Source organism: Coenobita brevimanus, chromosome 110, assembly GCF_032717465.1.
Source record: "Coenobita brevimanus isolate Jiangsu-jjx chromosome 110, ASM3271746v2, whole genome shotgun sequence".
NCBI lineage: Eukaryota > Metazoa > Arthropoda > Malacostraca > Decapoda > Coenobitidae > Coenobita > Coenobita brevimanus.
In genome coordinates, this window is record NC_137063.1 from 41,253,909 (window position 1) to 41,270,372 (window position 16,464).

General features: G+C 45.1%; 1 protein-coding gene across 1 annotated transcript in view; it reads right to left on the reverse strand.

The window, feature by feature from the left end:
* The window catches only part of CdGAPr (GTPase-activating protein CdGAPr), a 350,099-nt gene extending 334,130 nt beyond the window's left edge, over window positions 1-15,969 (reverse strand). The window contains exon 1 of the mRNA XM_080286103.1: window positions 15,853-15,969. Within this exon, the coding sequence (XP_080142229.1) occupies window positions 15,853-15,966 (114 nt within the window). The 5' untranslated portion in view covers window positions 15,967-15,969. The remainder of the gene's footprint in view (window positions 1-15,852) is intronic.
* Window positions 15,970-16,464: the final 495 nt, after the last annotated feature.

Here is a 16,464-nt window from a genome sequence, read left to right on the forward strand (position 1 = left end):
TGTGTGTGTGTGTGTGTGTGTGTGTGTGTGTGTGTGTGTGTGTGTGTGTGTGTGTGTGTGTGTGTGTGTGAGAGAGAGAGAGAGAGAGAGAGAGGGGAACTGTGGTAAATTACTCTCGCACCAACTTCTCTCAGTGTGACGTCACGAGCAAGGCTGAGGGCGTTCTGGGAGCAGTTTAAGTGGTGTGTGTGTGTGTGTGTGTGTGTGTGTGTGTGTGTGTGTGTGTGTGTGTGTGTGTGTGTGTGTGTGTGTGTGTGTGTGTGTGTGTGTGTGAGAGAGAGAGAGAGAGAGAGAGAGAGAGTGATGAAACGTGCTATTAGAAGGGTGATGAAATGGGCCATTAGGAGGGTGATGAAACGGGCTATTAGGAGGGTGATGAAACGTGCTATTTGGAAGGTGATGAAATATGCACTAAATGGTGAGCTCTGGTGCTAGGAAGATGCTGATGGTGGGTGCTAGGATGGTGTTGAAATGTCCTAGAATTACGCGAAGAGTGGTGATTTTGACAGGTGGTGTTAGAAGGGTGGTAAAAGTGCTAGAATGAAGCGAAGGGTACAGATGGTGCTAGGTGGTGCTAGGGGGATGGAGGAAAGTGCTAGAGTGAGGCAAAATTTACATACAAGTGCTGAAATAGGCTGGAAGGCAGTGTGAGAAAAGACGCTATAAACTGGCAACTTTATCGAAGGCTTTTTAAGATATTACATTATAAAGGCCGGCAGTGGAAGGACCTGAATTATGATACCCTAAAGTTGAGATACTGACGGGCTCTCTTCTGCACACACACATACACACACACAAAGAGAGAGAGAGAGAGAGAGAGTCAATTAAAATCCTTCGTGATATATGAGACACGTTTTAAAGGGTATTACGGACTTTGATAATGTAAAAATATGAAGTACTGATAATTCCCGATATTAACAACTGAGAATTTTAAACCCTTTATTATTATTTTTTATTTTATTTTATTTTTTATTTTTACAATCTCCGGACGAGTGTATCCAGCACAGGAGACAGTTTTCAAGTTGGGGATGTTAAAAATTGCCTTCATTAATTCCCTTTACAGCCAGACCATCCTTTAAAGATAAATAACACCGTCTGATAACAACATATATAAAATTAAAACACACTGTACTAAAGAACTTAAAAAATGTCCCCAGTCTCGTGGGATGTTAGACTCCCAAAAAATTTTAACCTTTTCCACAAGATGACAAATTTGTTGGTAATTCTTGCTGTTTTCAGACGATTTTATTCAGCACAAGAAACCCCCCGGCTGTAATACTGTTAGTGACGGCTATATGTAACCCTTCTAGTTGGAAAAATGTAACCTAAGCTGAATAAAATCGTCTCGAGTAGCAAAATTAACCCCTTTATTTCGATGAGGTCCTTTTTATTATTTATTTATTTATTTTCAGAGACGTGGAATTTTAGATGAGACTTTTCCAGCATGAGGTTAGATATAAACTTAATTAGCCTCTTCACTTCCAAAGATCCTCCCTATGTAAAAATCGTCTCATGTTATATGGAAAACTGAAAGTCGCCAGATTCAAAAATTTAAGATGAAAAAACTCCTGTGACTGAAGGGTAAAAAAAGAAAAAAGAAGAAACTACTATGAAATGATGCGAGATGGAGAGGTGCGTTGAAGAGTGCCAAGAGGTTCAGAATGGCTCCAAAGAATTCCAGGAGAGAGAATTTGGCGCGTGTGATAATAATAATGAGGTGCTGAATGTCGCTTAGGAGACCCGAACTGCTATTATGAAGTGAGATGAGGTGGGGGGAAAAGCTTAAAATGTACTGAAAGGTGGCGGGAAATGCCCAAAGACTTTTGTGAAATTTTGCTGGTATGAAAAAAGAGCAAAAGGGCAGCTCTGAAAGGTAGTGAAGAATCCAGTAAAGATTTTATTTGCACAGCTAGGCAATAAAGTGGCACAAGAAACGTATGTGTTGTGCTGATAGGAGGTGAAGTCGAGAAATAAACCGAGGTAGGAAAGGCTCGTGTTGTGGCGATAAAAGTCGAAATCCCATAAATATCTACGCCGTGCTGCTGCAACAAACCTGAGCGATGGCCGGCCTGTGATTGGTGTTGGGAGTGTTTCGCAGGGTTCGGAAAAATGCAGCTCAGATATGGTGCACAACTTCCAAAAATCGACGAGCCATGCATTTCCCACATACTGAGCTGTGAAAGGCCTGATATTTACTACTGAGTGTTGTCCTACCTAAGGCTCGGAAATGTGCAATTCGGATATAAACTAACCAATGATTAAATAGATGCTCGTGATTTGCTCGTGTCAAGGTGTTGAGCCAAATAAAAGTAAGATCAAGTGAGCTGAGACAGACGTGTGATCCAAGGTCGTGATCCAGTATTCCCAGCCCATCATAGTCCGTAGGTGAGCTGAATCCATGGGTTTCTATGGAACAGCCCACTACTGAACCCCATTATGTATTGGGCTGTGTTCTAGTACGCGTTATCGAGGTGAGCTGTTGCGCAGAAATACACTTGGTTTCAATTCGCGTTCGATCAAGGTGGGGTAAAAAACGACTGTATATTGGTTCGGTAAAGTGATGGCGGGTGCTGAAGAATCCAATAAAGGTCTCATGTAAGTCAGCTGTTAATGATGGGCTGTGATGTGCTGATGGCTGCTGAACAGTCGCAGTGGGATTCTCTTCAGCTGTATAATATTGTACGATGCTACCTGATACAAGGCCGTTAACTCTAAGCCAGAACGGTAATGGAACGAGCTTTTAACTCTTTCACCGCGCTGTACTTCCCTGAGGTGAATAAAATCATCAGACGTTTTTGTTGCCACTACCTTAAGGTCTAGTATCGAGTCAACCCCTTACATTGGCGCCAGGGGATCTAAACACTACAGATAGATAGATTGGTAGATAGACAGATGGACAGACAGATAAATACAAACAGATAGATGGCAACCGGAAAAATACACTAAAAGGAAAAACTCAATAATTTTCAGGATCGTAAAATCATGAGATAATATGATGATCTATGATGTTGGTTAATGTGACTGTGTGGTATGGGCAGAGATGGTGTGTCAAGGGTAGGGTGACTATGTGGCAAAACTGAGAGTCGTAAAGTCAAGACCAACTATTAATCCTTGAAAAAATGAGTGATATAGGGAAGAGTGACTATGTGGTAAATTCGAGAGCTGAACAGGACCAAGACAACCTGATCCTTGAAATATGTGTGATGTAGGGAAGGGTGACTGTGTGTGATAAGTGTTGAGGGCAGAGACGACGTGTGATGTTGGATAGGTAGATGATGTAATGCAAGGTTGGCAGACGATGTGATGTTGGGCTGGTAGAAGATGTGTAATGTTGGGTTGGTAGAGGATGTGATGTTGGGTTGGTAGATGACGTAATGCAAGGTTGGTAGATGATGTGTGATGTAGGTTAGGTAGATGATGTGTGATGTAGGTTAGGTAGATGATGTGTGATGTAGGTTAGGTAGATGATGTGTGATGTAGGTTAGGTAGATGATGTGTGATGTAGGTTAGGTAGATGATGTGTGATGTAGGTTAGGTAGATGATGTGTGATGTAGGTTAGGTAGATGATGTGTGATGTAAGGTAGGAAGATGATGTGTGATGTACGGTAGGGAAACGATGTGTGATGTACGGTAGGGAAACGATGTGTGATGTACGGTAGGGAAACGATGTATGATGTAAGGTAGGTAGATGATGTATGAAGTGCGTCAGGTAGATGATATACGATGTAGGGTGGGGTGAGTATGTGTGGTAAGTGCTGAGGGCAGAGATGAGTGCCACAACACGGGGCAGCAGAGCCCGGCGCCTCCCTGACGCTGTTAAAGGTGATGACACCAACCTCACCACCAGTACCGAGGCGGCCCCTGCTGCTCACTATTCTCTCTCTCTCTCTCTCTCTCTCGAGTTGGATGAGTGGGAAGAAGGTGGAGGTGGTGGTGGTATGAGGGAGGTGTGTGGTGATTATAGCTGATTATCATCCTGATCTACTTTCTTAATCTGAATCCTAAGTAGTAGTTGCGTGAGTTCCAGTGTCTTGGCTATGAGGCAAAAATGTCTTCACGGTTACTAGCCAAATATAGCTTCCAATGTGACAAAACCTGGCCATTAACTAGACTGAGAAGAGGTATACAGATCTCTTGTCAGGTTAAAACAAACGCGTAATAGTGACGGTAGTTAGCGAAGGGTGTGGGTGAGGGCCGTGAGGGGGTGGTGGTGACGGTGGTGGTGAGGGAGGGCTGTGATGATTAGTGATGTGATGAGAAGGTGATGATCAAGAAGGATGTTTTGGTGGTGGTGACAGTTCTTTGCCGGAATGAGTTATAGTGATGGAAAAATAAGAAATAATGCGTGGTTAACAGTAATCTTTATCTCTGATGGTGTTCGGTGATGACAGCAAAATGATGGATGTGGTGATCTGAAGCGATGCAATGGCTAACAGTTGCGTAAATGTCTTGATAACAATGAAACTCTGACATTATGTGATGGAAGGCCGTTATGACCGTGATGACTAACTGTGTGTGTGTGTGTGTGTGTGTGTGTGTGTGTGTGTGTGTGTGTGTGTGTGTGTGTGTGTGTGTGTGTGTGGGGGGGGGAGAGAGAGAGAGAGAGAGAGAGAGAGAGAGAGAGAGCTAATCCCGATGACAATGAACAATAAGGTACACACACACACACAAACACACACACACACACACACACACACATTGTTTCTGTCTGTCTGTCTGTCTCATTAATCCCCCTCGCCTCCTAATCTCGTGAATGAAAGCGGCCACACACGCCACCAGACAAAAACAAATCCCACTTCTTTCCTGCCCTTGATGCGCCCACCTGCAGGAAGATGCCTGCCGTTTCCAGCCCTCATTCTGGGCGGCACGCGAGGCTTCGTAACACCTCTTCCCTGGCGATTTGTTTTGCATGTTACGCCGCGGCATTTTCCTGTAAGTTATTACCTGTCCCCGACAAGGAGGGGCTCGGAGACGGGTATTGTTTTTCACTTGGTTTGTCTGTCTGTAAGTCTATCTGTTACCAACTTTACTCAAAAACAACTGGTGCGATTTTGACTAAAATTACAGGGATTATGGGCTATGACTTTCTGATCACCTGATTATCTTTGGACCAAAGTGGGCCACGGCCCAGGCTGTAAGCCCCCAAATGTACCCTATTAAAAAAAAAAAATCACCATAACTCCTTTCGAATTCGTCATATCGACATGAAACTAAAACCTAAAGGTGCATCTGTCAAATCTGCATCCTGTAACATGTCTCATCACATCAGGGGGGTCACTCTCCAGTTAGCAGTAATGAGGTCAGTGTCAGGTGGGCTGGGTCTAAATTTTTAAATGGGCATCAAATCGTCAATTTTCACCCAATTTACTCCAAATCTGATGTGACATCTTTGACTAGATATCCTGTTGTTTAAACGTCATCACTGAAATGACTGCCGGGGACGGGTTTGCTGTACTTCAGGGAAGAGACCGTCATGTCGGGGTCTAGAGTCGATCACATAAAAAACGAAAAAAAAAAAAAAAATCGATAGGATATGTTGGGGTTGCGGGTGGAGAAATGAGTGGAGGAATAGGAAAAACAGGAAAAACAATGGAGGAATGAGCAAATGGGGCAGCACAGTAAAAGGAATCGAGATACTACGGTGAGGGTGGAGATGGAGTGGAGGAAGGAGGAAATACTGAAGGAATGGGACAATGGGACAGTACTGCAGGCGTGTTGGAGGCGGATGGAGGAAGAAGGGTGAAGGAATGAAGAGGCAATGGGGGAATGGGGAAAATGGGGCGTTGGGGATATGACGGGATCGTACGGAAGTGAGGACAGCATCGGGGTACGAGGGGTACGAAGGAAAACAAATCACAGGAGACACACATGTTCTCTAGGGAAAGATTTTAAAGGGAAGGACTGTGAACTAAGACTACGAGGTATTCTTTAACTCCTTCTGCCCGAGGACGTACTGTATATCTATATCAATGAGCCAATCAATCAATCTGTATATCTATCTATCTACCTACATACTTTTGTTCTTGTTCTCTCCTCACGGTTTCATTTGGCTTGTGATAGACTTTTCCAGCACGAGCGGCTAAATACAGCTTTCATTAACTCCTTCACAATATAAGAGAACTGGAGTCAAAGGATCCCGATTAACTGCGGGCAGAGGTCCAGCGAGAGGGCATGGAGCGACGAGACAGATTTTTTTTTTCCCCCCAGTATGAGCTGATGAAAAGCAGTGGATGGATGTGGGGTGGGTGGATGTGGAGAGATAAAGAGATAGTGGGTGGATGCACTTGAGGAGGAAGGCGGGGCCCTGGAAAGGTAGCGAGCTCAGGACAAGTGGTTATGCTGATAGAAGCAGAGTTGCATGCCAGAGAGAGTGGGAGTGCAGAGAAGGAATGAAGGGGAATGTAGAGGCGAGGGTGAGAAGATGGGTGCACATGAGAGGTAAGGAGGCACCAAACAGTAGCCGGTTTATGACTGAAAGAAGTGGATGGAAAGTTATGGGCAAAGAGGAAGGTGAGGATGAGGGGGAAGAGGGGGTGTGGGATGGAAGAAAGAGGGGGTGTGGGATGGAAGAAGGGGGGGGTACTGGGAGGATGAAGAGGGTCGAGAAAGTCGGGGAAAAGTGGGGAGGGCGGACAGGGGCTGGAAAGTGATGCAGGAGAAAGAAGGTTGGGAAAGAAATTGAGGAGAAAGAGGGTTGGGAGAGGGACTAAGGAGAAAGAGGATTCGGAAAGAGATGGGTGAGAGAGGGATGAAATAGACAGTGGTCATGGTGGTGGTGGATGGTGAGGTGGGCGGGGGATATGCGGTGGGTGGACAGGGCGGCTGGCTGGACGGTGGAGGCGGGTGAGTACGGTGATCAAATTAGAGAGCTTCATAAACTGTGCTGGTGAGGAGAGTGGTGTGTGGGTAGCGACGGCGAGGTAAAGGTAACACACACACACACACACACACACACACACACACACACACGACTTAAACTTTCACAATTAACAGTTACACTCACAATGCCTATCAGTTTATCTCTTCCGTAATGCCACATCTCTTCAAAGGCAGCCGGGAACAAAACTCCCTCCCTGCAACATTACCGCGATGCAATTAAAACCCTTCAGTTCAGCTCATTCCACATTCCAGCATTTAATTACCCGGTATTACTTTGTTCCTGTCTCACTAGGGTCTTAAATCCAACCTCCCTCAGCTCTGCATAAACACCTCAACCTAACTCCTCTACCGGTACCTCATAAGCGGTACGCTCTCCTTTCCCTCACAATAACTTCACAATCCATTCTGTTATCATCTCCTTCACCTTCTACCATCGAACATACCAGCTGCTGACGAAAGGATATAGAAGAAATGAAACACGTACACTAATTACATTAACCCTTTCCTTTCCCTATGTTCTGTAAAATCACACATCACCAAGAATAACACTTTAAAGATGCCCTCTACCTGAAGGAGTGGATTACATGAGCCTACATCCTCCAGTATAATTTCTACTTCATATAAACACCTTAACAGTTAGAGTAAATAATAATCACAAATCGAGAATCTCCCAAAGACTCTCTAAAAATAATAAAAATAAGGGAGCCACATACTAACTACTCCTCTCAATACCTCAGCCTCCTTCCCTACATCGAATACATACAATAACAAATATACAAATTGAACGTCCGCAGGCTGAGACAAACTAAAGAAGAAGTAAATAAATAAACAAGGGCGATGTACTGGTTCATCCTAATATTCTTTTTACCTACACAGTCTCGTCCCTCCAAGGCAAAATAACCACAACAACAACAACAACAATAATAATAATAATAATAATAATACCAGGGACGAAATCAGGCGTCCGGCAGAGAAAAAAATTAACGAAAACAAAATTATAAACGGACGATATATTTCCTCACTCTAATATTCTCTCTACGACAGCCTCCTCCCCTACATCCAAAATCAATAATAAATCAACAAATAAACAAGAAAATATTAAGAAAAGGAAGGGTTTACTGTTGTCTTACTAAAATATTCTCTTTACCTCCGTCTCCTCCCCTACATCTCTTCAGCTCAACCTTCTCCTAGTTCTGATAACGCAGCTTTAAGAGAGAGAGAGAGAGAGAGAGAGAGAGAGTGTGTGTGTGTGTGTGTGTGTGTGTGTGTGTGTGTGTGTGTGTGTGTGTGTGTGTGTGTGTGTGTGAAACAAGATGAAAAAATGTGGAAAAAGAAAAACTGCCAGTGAAAAGATACGAAAAAGAAAAAATTGATAAGTTTAACACAGCGTAAAAATGCTGAGGGGAATGAAAGCAGCAAATAAATAAATAAATAAATATATAGCGGAAAAAAATTAGGACATAAAAAGATGCCAACCTGGAACAAATTGGCATAAACAATTATTATTATTATTATTATTATTATTACTGGTGGTGGTGGTGGTGGTGGCAGTCGAGATGGTAAAGGTGGTGGTGCTGCAGGTGATGATGATGATGATGATAAGCCTGATGATGACGATAAGGAAGATAATGATGATGTTACGCCTAAAGGAGGGCAAATAAAGACCAGCTGCCTCTCTTTCCCCTCAAACTTTGGGAATATGTTAATAAAGAGAGGCAATTTGTGGCCAATTAAACTAGCGGCCACAACTGGACGACCTGTGCTTTAATTAACGGTGGAAATTCTCAAGGTGTGTGTGTGTGTGTGTGTGTGTGTGTGTGTGTGTAAGAGAGAGAGAGAGAGAGAGAGAGAGAGAGAGAGAGAGAGAGAGAGAGAGAGAGCAGCTAAAAGGGGGGGGGGAATACATATGAGCAGAGGAAAAGGGTAGAAGAGGGGGTAGGGAAAAGGGAGGGAGCGATATGAAAAGTAAGGAAGAAAGGCGGAGGTGAAGGAGTGGGGAAATGAAAGAGGGGGGGGGGAAGGGGACAGGAGAAAGGGGAAAGGAGGAGAGGGAGAGAGGGTGGCAAGGGAAAGGGGAAGTGAGGGAGGGGGAGGAGGAGTATAAGGAAGGAGGGAAAAGACGTGGAGTGAAAGGGGAGGAAAGAAAAAGAAGGGAGGGAGAGAGTAAAAAAAAAGGGGGAGTGGAAAAAGGAGACAAAAATAAAACCAGCGAAAAAGAACGAGGTATCAAAAAGATGGGAACGAATGGAAGAAAATAAATTCAATACAGTAAGTCCTTAAAATTTATTATCCTTTAACGTACTCATTTATCTAGCTCTTCAATACTGTCCCTTTCGTCATCAAATTCCCAAGCCTATCAAACCATCAATTAATTACACTCACCACAATACCTGTTAATTACCTCTTTATCATGCATCTAATTATAGCCTATCATTTACCCCGTCACCCTAGTGCTACAAATAGGTGTATAATTAACTGCAAACCACCTCATCACTGATGTTAGTGTAAATGAGGGCGGTGGCCAGGTAAATAACTGCCCTAATTAAAGGTGGGAATTAATTAAGGTTATTTGGGAAGGTTAAATACAATGATAATGGTGATAGTATGTCTTCCAGTTCCAATTATTATTATTATTATTATTATTACTGTTGATTTTCTTTTTACTACAAGCAAAACAGTGCAATCATCCATACTGTACAATTACTCATATTAGTATTATTGTCGTTTGAACATCTTTCCTTATCATTACACCCTAGGACTATATTACAAGCACAACTAACATTACAGTATTTATTATACACATTATCACTGTTCCAAGCTCAATTCTGACAATATACTCCAAACGTCCTCCCCCCCTCTTCTCTCTCTCTCGCTCCTTCTTACCTTCCCCACCCTCTTCCCATTTCTGGTTGCAAAGGTATATTTTCTGTATTATCTTTACTCTCCATCTTTATGCAGTCTGTAATATACTCTACCATTAATTCCTTATAAGCTCTATTTTACCCTCTACTCCTTATAAGCTCAATATTATCCTCTATTTCTTATAAGCTCTATTTTATCCTTTATCATTACTTTCCCTGAGCCTCTTCTTCCTTAAAGCTCAGTCTTTTCGCCCTTGGTCACCCCTTAAACCATCACTTATCCCTCTAAATCACACACACACACACACACACACACACACACACACACACACACACACACACACACGAGAGAGAGAGAGAGTCTGTGGGTTTGGGTGTATGTGTTCGCCTGATAAGAGAAAATGTATGTAGGAGTGCTGTGCCTTGTGTATGTGCATGTGTGTTCTCTGTATGTGCTTATATTCTCTCTCTCTCTCTCTCTCTCTCTCTCTCTCTCTCTCTCTCTCTCTCTCTCTCTCTCACACACACACACACACACACACACACACACACAGGATAATACATATATAAATTGCAAGAGCCACGTATTAAAGGTGTCTGCCGCCCCCAGCCTGTCCTGTCCTCCTGACCTGCCCTGCCTAGCCTCGGTACAGCAAAGGTAGGCAAGATGGGAGGGGGGAGGCAAAAGGCAATAGGGTTAGGCAGAAAGGTGTACGGTTAGGCAGGAGGGAGTTGGGGAAGGCATAAATTAGTAAAGGTTAGGCAGGAAATGGGGTGAGGTACAGACAGGAGAGGCAGGATTTCGCGGAGGCAGGGTAGAACTGGGGAAGAGGGTTAGGGATAGGCAGGAGGTGGGGAGGTAGAGATTTGTAAAGCTTAGACAGAATTAGGGTAGGATAAACCAGGAAAGGGGGAGGGCAATAGTCAGAAGTCTGCAGGGTAGGCGTCGGGGAAAATCAGGATTGTATGGCGACTGGTGGGAGCTGCAGAGGGCTGATATTTTAAGAGCCAAGATAAGTACAGAATGGTGGGAAATAAAACGTGGAACGATGTAGAGTTATCTAAAATGAGGAAAGGCAGAAGAGTCTAATGTATGAAAGATGAAGGGAGTTAAGACTGACGGCGACAGGTAAGTAGTTACGGAGGGTTATTAGAATAGTTGAGTAATGCAGGTAAACTGAGATGAGGTGGGTGGATCCAAAGTACACAGCTGGGTACAGGGTGTAAGCAAAATGAAGGTAGGGACAGGATAATGACAGTCAGGCAGGAGACTGTGATAGGTAGCAGGCATATGGATAAACAGGTAGGCATAGCAAGAGGCGGGAGACGGATAGGTTGGTACGCACTGGGACTGGATGGAGACGGACATGGACAGACAGGGATACGTAGGAAGGTAAAGTGATAGGCAAGTTGAGGTAGGTATATTCAGATGGGAAAAGAGAAAGGCAAGTGGACACAGGGACGTACAGTGTAGCGGCCGGAATAGGCAAAAAAAGGATGAGATTAGGCATGAACAGGCGGGTGGGGAGTGGCTGGGAGGTACAAGGATGGGGAGAGAGGGAAGAAAGGCTGGGAAAGGTGCTTGTGTGGGAATGGGAGAGGGGAGGGAAAGAGAGAAGGAGGGGAAGAAGAGGCTCGATGCTGGTGGTGGTAAGGGTGGAGGGAGAGGCTGGGGAGGTGATGATGGGGGGATGGGGAGATAGGGGGAGAGGATGGGAAAGGTGTTCCCGTGGAGGTGGGAGGGGTAAGGAGGAGGGGTGGCGGTGACCGAGGGGGTGGACTGGGAGACTGAATGGTGGGAATGGGGGAGGTGGGGGATGCTGGGAGGGGTACTTGTGTGGAAGTAAGGGGGAAGGGGGTAGTGGGAGAGGAGGAGGAGGAATACCAAGACAGGGAGGGAGTGTGGTAAAGATTTTTGTGGCGTCTCCTTTACCACGGGAGGAAAGTAAACACAGCCGTACTGGAGGTGGGCAAACACGGCCACTCTCGAATCTAGGGCTCACAGGGGACGGGCTAATGAGGTGATCCGCTGAATGACGCTACTTCTCACCACCAATTACATTACCGCTACCCACAACTGCAACGAATCTTACACCCAAGAATTTTAGATGGGAAAGTGAATCAGGATCACCGTAATATTTTAAGTGATTTTCATTTGTAACATCATTAATGTTTGAAAATCCCCACCTAAAAAATTAGTAACTTGCCATACGTCGTATTCATTCAAGTAACTGTGTGTGTGTGTGTGTGTGTGTGTGTGTGTGTGTGTGTGTGTGTGTGTGTGTGTGTGTGTGTGTGTGTGTGTGTGTGTGTGTGTGTGTGTGTGTGTGTGTGTGTGTGTGTGTGTGTGTGTGTGTGTGTGTGTGTGTGTGTGTGTGTGTGTGTGTGTGTGTGTGTGTGTGTGTGTGTGTGTGTGTGTGTGTGTGTGTGTGTGTGTGTGTGTGTGTGTGTGTGTGTGTGTGTGTGTGTGTGTGTGTGTGTGTGTGTGTGTGTGTGTGTGTGTGTGTGTGTGTGTGTGTGTGTGTGTGTGTGTGTGTGTGTGTGTGTGTGTGTGTGTGTGTGTGTGTGTGTGTGTGTGTGTGTGTGTGTGTGTGTGTGTGTGTGTGTGTGTGTGTGTGTGTGTGTGTGTGTGTGTGTGTGTGTGTGTGTGTGTGTGTGTGTGTGTGTGTGTGTGTGTGTGTGTGTGTGTGTGTGTGTGTGTGTGTGTGTGTGTGTGTGTGTGTGTGTGTGTGTGTGTGTGTGTGTGTGTGTGTGTGTGTGTGTGTGTGTGTGTGTGTGTGTGTGTGTGTGTGTGTGTGTGTGTGTGTGTGTGTGTGTCAGAAGCGTGGCGGGATCAACGCAGCAGGTGACACGTGAACAGCCTGCCTGTCAAAACATTAGGTATAACTATCCATCACGTGTGTTGCCCAGCTTGTGTCATTATAGGATGCTTTGGACACTGCAAAGGCTTCTATTAAATGGTCTAAAAATAACTAGTAAAGAATATTTTTGACACTTCTATCCAGTTACATGTACGGATCACACACACACACACACACACACACACACACAATGCATAAATCAGCTCAAACCGACAATGAACAATCAGCATTAACTTTGCAAAAATCTCTCATCTCGACGAAACTTAATACTTGAAAGAGAAGTTCGTCCACCTCAAATTAGCCACCTCGCAGCTTTTTCATCGTTGCTAAAAGGCAGAAAGAGACAATACCACGGCTCTACATCCTCTCAATAGCACTTCTTCGTGACTAGCATCATACTCGTGTAAATCCCTTGTAACAGCACTGCATTGAAGATGGATATGTGGAAGTTTTAGGACAAAGATAGAGTGAACAGAGCATAGTAAGGCATGTCAGATCCACAATATCACCCCAAAACTACCTAAACGCTCTCTCTGAACGACAAAACATCCACACGCAAGCAACATATCTCGTGGTTGGGATGATATAACGGGAGGAAACTTTGTTCAAGGCTGCTTACACTTCTCTCAAGGGGATAAAAAAAAATTGCAAGGGAGCGCTCAGTCACTAGAAAGTCCTTTGTAAAATATAGTTGTTTTTACATCTTGTCCTCCTCCTCCTCCTCCCCCCTCCCTCCCTGTGTGTGTGTGTGTGTGTGTGTGTGTGTGTGTAATAAGTACAGCTATCCATTCATCTTTATATGTCCACATAATACAAACTCATCTTTTAAAAATCTCTATCTATTCTTTATCCCACTTCTCTATCTATCGAGCAAGACTTTATCTGTTCACAAGTACCTTCTTTATCTACCTTCTCCATCTATCTATCCATCTCTATCTGTCCACATCTACCTTCTTTATCCTTTCGTTATCTACTTTCTCTATCTATCATGTCATAACCCCTTGGAGCCGGCAGGTAAGACGGCCTCCCATCATCAATCCCGGACGACGGTGGTCCAGACACTGAGTAATGGTCGCAAAGAGGGGAGGGAGGGTTGGGGGCACATCCTTGCTATAAAGTTGAGTGGGGAGGGGGAGAGATGATGTTGGTGAGGCTATGTGGGGATGTGGAAGGGAGATGGTGATGGTGGGGAGTTTATGAGGGGATGGGGAAGGGAGGTGATGGTGGGGGGGTCATTGTGGGGATGGAGAAGGGAGGTGATGATGGAGAGTCAATATGGGGATGGAGAAGGGAGGTGATGGTGGGGAGTCAATCTGGGGATGTGGAAGGTAGCCTAAGTGGTGATGGTGAGATAATGTGGGAACGGGGAAGTGGTGGTGAGGTTATGTGGTGATGGGGAGAGGAAGAGGTGATGGTGGTGAGGTTATACGGGGATGAGGAAGGGAAGAGGTGATGGTGATGAGGTTATGTGAGGATGGAGGTGGGAAGTGATGATATTGGGAGTTTATGTTGTGAGGTGACGGTGCTTGTGGTGAGATGAAAGGTGAGTAGAAAGCTGTGGAGAAGAGAGGTGGTGATGATGGGGAGGTTATGAGGGGATGGTGATGATCGTTAGGCGAAAGTGGTGATTGGGTCGAGGTAGTAAGACTGAGTAAAGAACTGTGGGGAAGGGATGTGGTGATAATGGCCAGTTGAAGCAGTACTGGTGGTGGTGGTGATAATGGTAATGGTGGAGAGTTTATGTAGATGTGGTGAAACTGACGATGGGGATTGTAAGGAAAGGTAGTGAATGTGATGGTGGTGATGGTGGCAAAATGGGGAGGGGGTGGGGTAAAGATAGTGAGGTTGGGGCACATCCTTGCTATAAAGTTGCGTGGAGAGCGGCGGAAAAAGTATGTAGTGATGGTGGGAAGTTAAAGTGAGCGTGGCTAAAGTGATGGTGACGATGGTCTTGTCTCTAAGTGGATTAGTGAGTGATGATGGTGATGGTGGATTTTACATGAAGTGGTGAGTGATAATGGTGATGATGTAAGTTGTAGTGGTGGTGAGTGGTGGTGGTCGTGCCGTGTTTTGGTGATGAAGGGCAAGGTGGACTATACGTGAAAGTGGTGAGTGATGCTGGTGATGTGGTAAGTGGTAGTGGTGGTGGTGAGTGGTGGTGGTCGTAGCCTGTTCTGGTGATGATGGGCAAGGGCGGTAATGAAGAGAAGTTGTGGTGATCTATCTGATACGTAGCAAATGTGGTGGTGATTTTCGTGATGCGTGAAAGTGGAAGTAGTGATGAGACGCAGTAATGGTGGAGGTGAAGAGGAAAGCGTGGCTGCTGTGGTGGTGATGTGCAATGTTGGTGGCAATGGTGAGAAGCGGGTGTGATGGTGAGAGGAACTGCGGAAGGTGATGAATGGGGGTGGAAGTGAGAAAGTGAAGCAGTAGTGGTGTATTCATGGTGTGTGTAGTGGCAGTATCAGTGGTGTGTGTAGGAGGGGAAGGGGGGGCGCTGTGGTGCTTAAAGGTAATGGCACAGTGGCAGTGAGGTGAAGAGGTAGAGAATACATTGGTAGTTATACGGGGGACAAGGTGGATGAAGTAGGGTAGCTGTCTGATTAATGGCTACACGTAATTACTAGGTACATATGAAAAGAAGACTTAATGATACACAAGATCGATGACATATCAATGGGGCAGGGATACGTTCCAGTTGGACAGGGTAGTACAGAAAAAACACACTGGGAAGGACAAGAGAGGCATAGACACAAGAAGCTACGATAAGGAAGACCAAAGCAATTATACAGAGCAAGGGATGACAGTACCGGTGTAAAAAAAAATAATAATAAATAAATAAATAAATGGAAGACAGTACCGGTGTAAAAATAAATAAATATATGAAGATAAAAGAAATTAGGTCCTCTTGCAAGACATTTAAGACAAGGCACGATGAGACAGAACATCTAAGTGGGGATCGTCTCTAAACCCTCTGGCCGGATGGTCCTTTCCTAAGCTGAGAGTAATCGTTTGACCTAAGCCAGGGTAATCCACAATGTACATTCTCTAGCGAAAGGGATTATGCGAAGGAAAGAGGGGGCGAAAGTTACCATTTACAGTAGCCGGGTTAGAATAATAATAAGACGTATAAAATCATGAAATAGCATAAACATGAGGTAGTGTAAGTATGGATCAGTTTAAACACAGAGTGAATGATAATAGACAGGAATTGAGAGAGTGAGTTGGAAACAGTTTGTCAGCTACTCACAGCACACTCGGTAGCAAAGTAGCGGCAGCCTTGGAGAACGGACTCTGAGTATCTGCGGAGATCGGTGTACCTCCGCATACCCCCCAGCACCGCCTCCACGCTACCCGCCAGCATCACGATCACGGCCTGGGGCGGGGCTGGGGCATGGCGGGGCCGGCGGGGTAGGCTTCCTCGGCGGGGGCGTGAGCTTCCTCGGTCATTATTCCAGCCACCCTGCCGCCGCCTCCTGCCGCCTGTGCCATCTGGGTGCCGCCGCCGCCGCCATCACGCTCACTGGCACAACACATGACTGGCAGCGCAACTGTCTAGCGTTCATTAGCCAGTCTTAATTACCTCAGTGTTGCCCCCAGCGCCGTATAATTACTGGCATAATCATTCACAGGAACCGGGTACACATGACTGGCCCGCTGTAGCTATTACCCAACTGTGTATTCCAACGCCATCTAATTACACTGAAGTCGCTCACCGTTCGTTAAATTAGTCAGAAATATTCACAAGTACTGAGTACATTAGACTTGGCTCACTATTAGCCTGTAACTCATTAGCCACTCTTAACTACCCGATTATGACTTCCAGTGCCGTCTAATGTCAGTCAAAACCATTCACAGGAAC